The following is a 3,136-nucleotide window of genomic DNA, read 5'->3' as shown; positions in this document are numbered from 1 at the left end:
TGAGAAAATATAATAGATATATATAATCAATCAATAAGGTGAAAATATCAGATAAAAGGGTTTATTTGGTTATAAGGAATAAAGAGGTCAAAGGTCAAAACAAGAGTACTGTTAAGTTAAAATTAAAGGGTCAAAGGTCAGATTAAACAAGTTACACAGAAAGGATCGGCAAAACTTAAACAAGGATAAAGAAATAATACATTAAACAAGGAAATAAATTAAAAGTCTGAGTTAATGAGAAATTAAACGTTTAAATCAGGTTAAGAGTTAAATTTTAAGCTTTTCTTAGTTAAACTAAATAAAATAATCAGAATAAACGATTGGAGGAAAAAAGCAAAGATGTTGTGATCAAATAGTTTGTACGGCAGAAAGAAAAACATGTTTCAGTAGATTGTATGTTGGAAACCACAGTAGACACAGTAGACTCAAATCATTGTTACTGAGGAATTCTGCCTTAAACAGTAAAGTGTTCTTTAACAGTGTGTGTGTGTCTGCAGCTGTTCTTTGTGTTGTTGCTGCATCGTTGCCTCAGGGGGAAAGTTGTGTGTGTGTTATGCAGACTAGCAGAGACTGCAGCTGTCAGCAGCCACACACACTTTCTATTCTTCAAATCAAATCACAGTGAAACATGTTCACTGACAGCTCAGCTTCAGCATCGTCTTCATGCTGTGACTGCAGCCGTTCAACTCTGTTTGTCTTTAACCCAAATCATCACAACATGCAAATATAATCATCAAAATGATGTGACTGGAAGGATGCAGCAGTCTGTGCTCCACCTTTCTCCTCCACACCTGCAGGTGGAGAACATGGATGCATGAATCTCTACAGAGTTCTTTGAATATTATCCGTCTCATCAGTTTTCAGTGAACAAAACTCCTCACAGAGCCAAAATAAGCAGTTTGTATCCAACATAACTCAGCTGGACTCTGATGCTCCGTATAACAGCCACACATGAGTCTGGATTCACTCAAAGCATTGAACAAACTTTATTGGAAATGAAGCTTTTGGACATTTGTTCTCTGATATTTGCTCTTCAGCTCGAGTCTCCATCAGTGGGAACATTTCCTGATTCAACTTTTCTTCTGTTCAAATCAAACTCCATGAGAATCAAAGTGTGAATCAGAGTCCTGATGATCAGATTCTATAGAAACATGGAGACTGTAGAGGATTTACACTCAATATGTTCATTTGTTCCCTTCAAGAAAAATCAATCATTCATCCAATAAAATCAGTCGTTGATCAGTTTGATTGACAGGACAGATGATCAGAGGTGCAGAGTTTTTACCTCCATCATTCAAACAGGGTTCGAAGTATGGGTGGAGTTTGTGAGTGAAGGAGCAGCCAGTAAAGGAGTAGATCAGAGCTGCAGCACCTACATCATAAAAGGAGACCAGACCCTCCTCATAATCCACAAACACCCCCACCTTCTCAGGACCAGGATGAAGACAGAGGGGGACTGGAGAGGAAGCACAAGCACTGTACTCATTTCCATTTCTCAGCCACACAGTCCAGAAACCATCCTGAGGACTCAGTGTGATTTTTCCCTTCCTGTTGATTGACTCTGTGGCCACTCCTAAAGTCCAGTCAGTCTTTCCTTTAACCTGAACCTCAAAGTAAAATCTGCCTGAAGAGAAACTCTGCTCTCCTAAAACAATAGCATAGTAAGAAAATCTCTCTGGGTTGTCTGGAAGATTCTTCCTCACATCACTATGATAAACTTGTTTTCCATCATCAGACAGGATGAGATAAGGATGAGCTGTATCAGGATCCAGAGTCACATCCACCTCATGCTGCTGCACCCTCTGCAGCTCAGCCTCAAACAGCTTCTTCTTCATGGGTTTCCAGACTGTCTCCTCCAGCTGAGCCACAGCTCTCCCCACAGTCCCCTCATATGATGGTGGACAGACTCTGACCTCTGTCCAGTCCTTGCTGGGTGGAGCAGCTTTCAGGGAGGAGAAGCTTTGGAGGAGGTGGAGGTGGTCTTCAGAGCGTGAGAGCTGCTCCACCTCAGAGCTTCTCTCCATCAGCTCAGAGATTTCCTGTTCCAGATCTTTGATGAGACCTTCAGCCTGTTTCTCTGTAGCTTCCTGTTTGTCTTCGATCTCCTTCATGAGCTCCTTCAGGCGTCTCTCAACAGACTCCATCAGAGCCGTGAGGACCTGAACACCTTCTGCTTTCTGTCTGTCTGCAGCATCTTTACTCATCTTCACCGACTCTGTGATCTCCTGAATCTTCAGTCGTCTCTTCTGGATCATCTGCTGAATCTCAGCCTCTGTCTTCTCCAGCTCTGCCTTCTTTCCTTCATATTCTTCTCTCAGAGGAACAAACTCGTGGTTCTTGTGGTCTAAAACAGAGCAGAGCATGCAGACACATGTCTGGTCGGTCTTACAGAACAGCTCCAGGAGTTTATCGTGCTTCGTGCACATCCTGCCTTCCAGGTTCTCCACAGCATCAACCAGCTGATGTCTTTTCAGACGTTTCAGTGTCAGATGAGGCTCCAGGTGAGTCTGACAGTAGGAGGTCTGACACACCAGGCAGGACTTCAGGGCCTTCAGTCTGGTTCCAGTGCAGACGTCACAGGGAACTTCTCCTGGTTTGGCAGCTTGTTGCTCTGAGCTGCTGCTGCTGGCTTTCTGCTGAGCTTCACGTCTGAACTGAGCAACCATCTCAGAGAACAAAGTGTTGATCTTCAGCTGAGGTCGAGTGTAGAAAGTCTCTTTACACATGGGACACTGACAGCTCTGACTCATGTCCCAGTGCTGACTGATGCAGGTTTTGCAGAAGTTGTGTCCACATGATGTAGTGACTGGATCAGTGAACACATCCAGACAGATGGAGCACAGAAACTGATCTTCAGATCGCAGATTGCTGGCAGCAGACATGTCTGCACTCTGAGGGAGAAAGAAGAGAAACATTTGATTCAAAATTCACTTTAAATTTCATTTTTACAAAGAGAGAAACAAGCGTCAGTAGTCTGAGGAGCTTGGAGAGAAAAGCGTCTGGACTTCTTTCACTTTCTTTTCATCACAGAAGCTTCTTCACCTCATCCTCAACACGGACCAAGGAATGAATACTGCACTTTTGGAAGAACTCCCTCCCCTGCAGCCTCTTATCGTCAAAGGGACGGAGGTGGAGA

The 3,136-nt window shown here is 43.6% G+C and overlaps 1 protein-coding gene across 1 annotated transcript; it reads right to left on the bottom strand.

The window, feature by feature from the left end:
- Positions 1-1,075: 1,075 nt before the first annotated feature.
- On the bottom strand, positions 1,076-2,915 carry LOC147333709 (E3 ubiquitin-protein ligase TRIM21-like). The gene has a single exon (XM_086268875.1). It carries the CDS (start codon positions 2,913-2,915, stop codon positions 1,212-1,214), a length of 1,704 nt encoding a protein of 567 aa, XP_086125001.1. The 3' UTR covers positions 1,076-1,211.
- Between the last annotated feature and the right edge of the window lie 221 nt (positions 2,916-3,136).

Source organism: Aulonocara sp. 'chitande type north' Nkhata Bay, linkage group LG3 (assembly GCF_057382095.1).
Source record: "Aulonocara sp. 'chitande type north' Nkhata Bay isolate Kocher_YH1m ecotype deep benthic linkage group LG3, A_spYH_male_GT1.1, whole genome shotgun sequence".
In the NCBI taxonomy this organism is placed as follows: domain Eukaryota; kingdom Metazoa; phylum Chordata; class Actinopteri; order Cichliformes; family Cichlidae; genus Aulonocara; species Aulonocara sp. 'chitande type north' Nkhata Bay.
The sequence above is the reverse complement of the archived record's forward strand: the minus strand, read 5'-3'. Positions and strand labels throughout refer to the sequence as shown.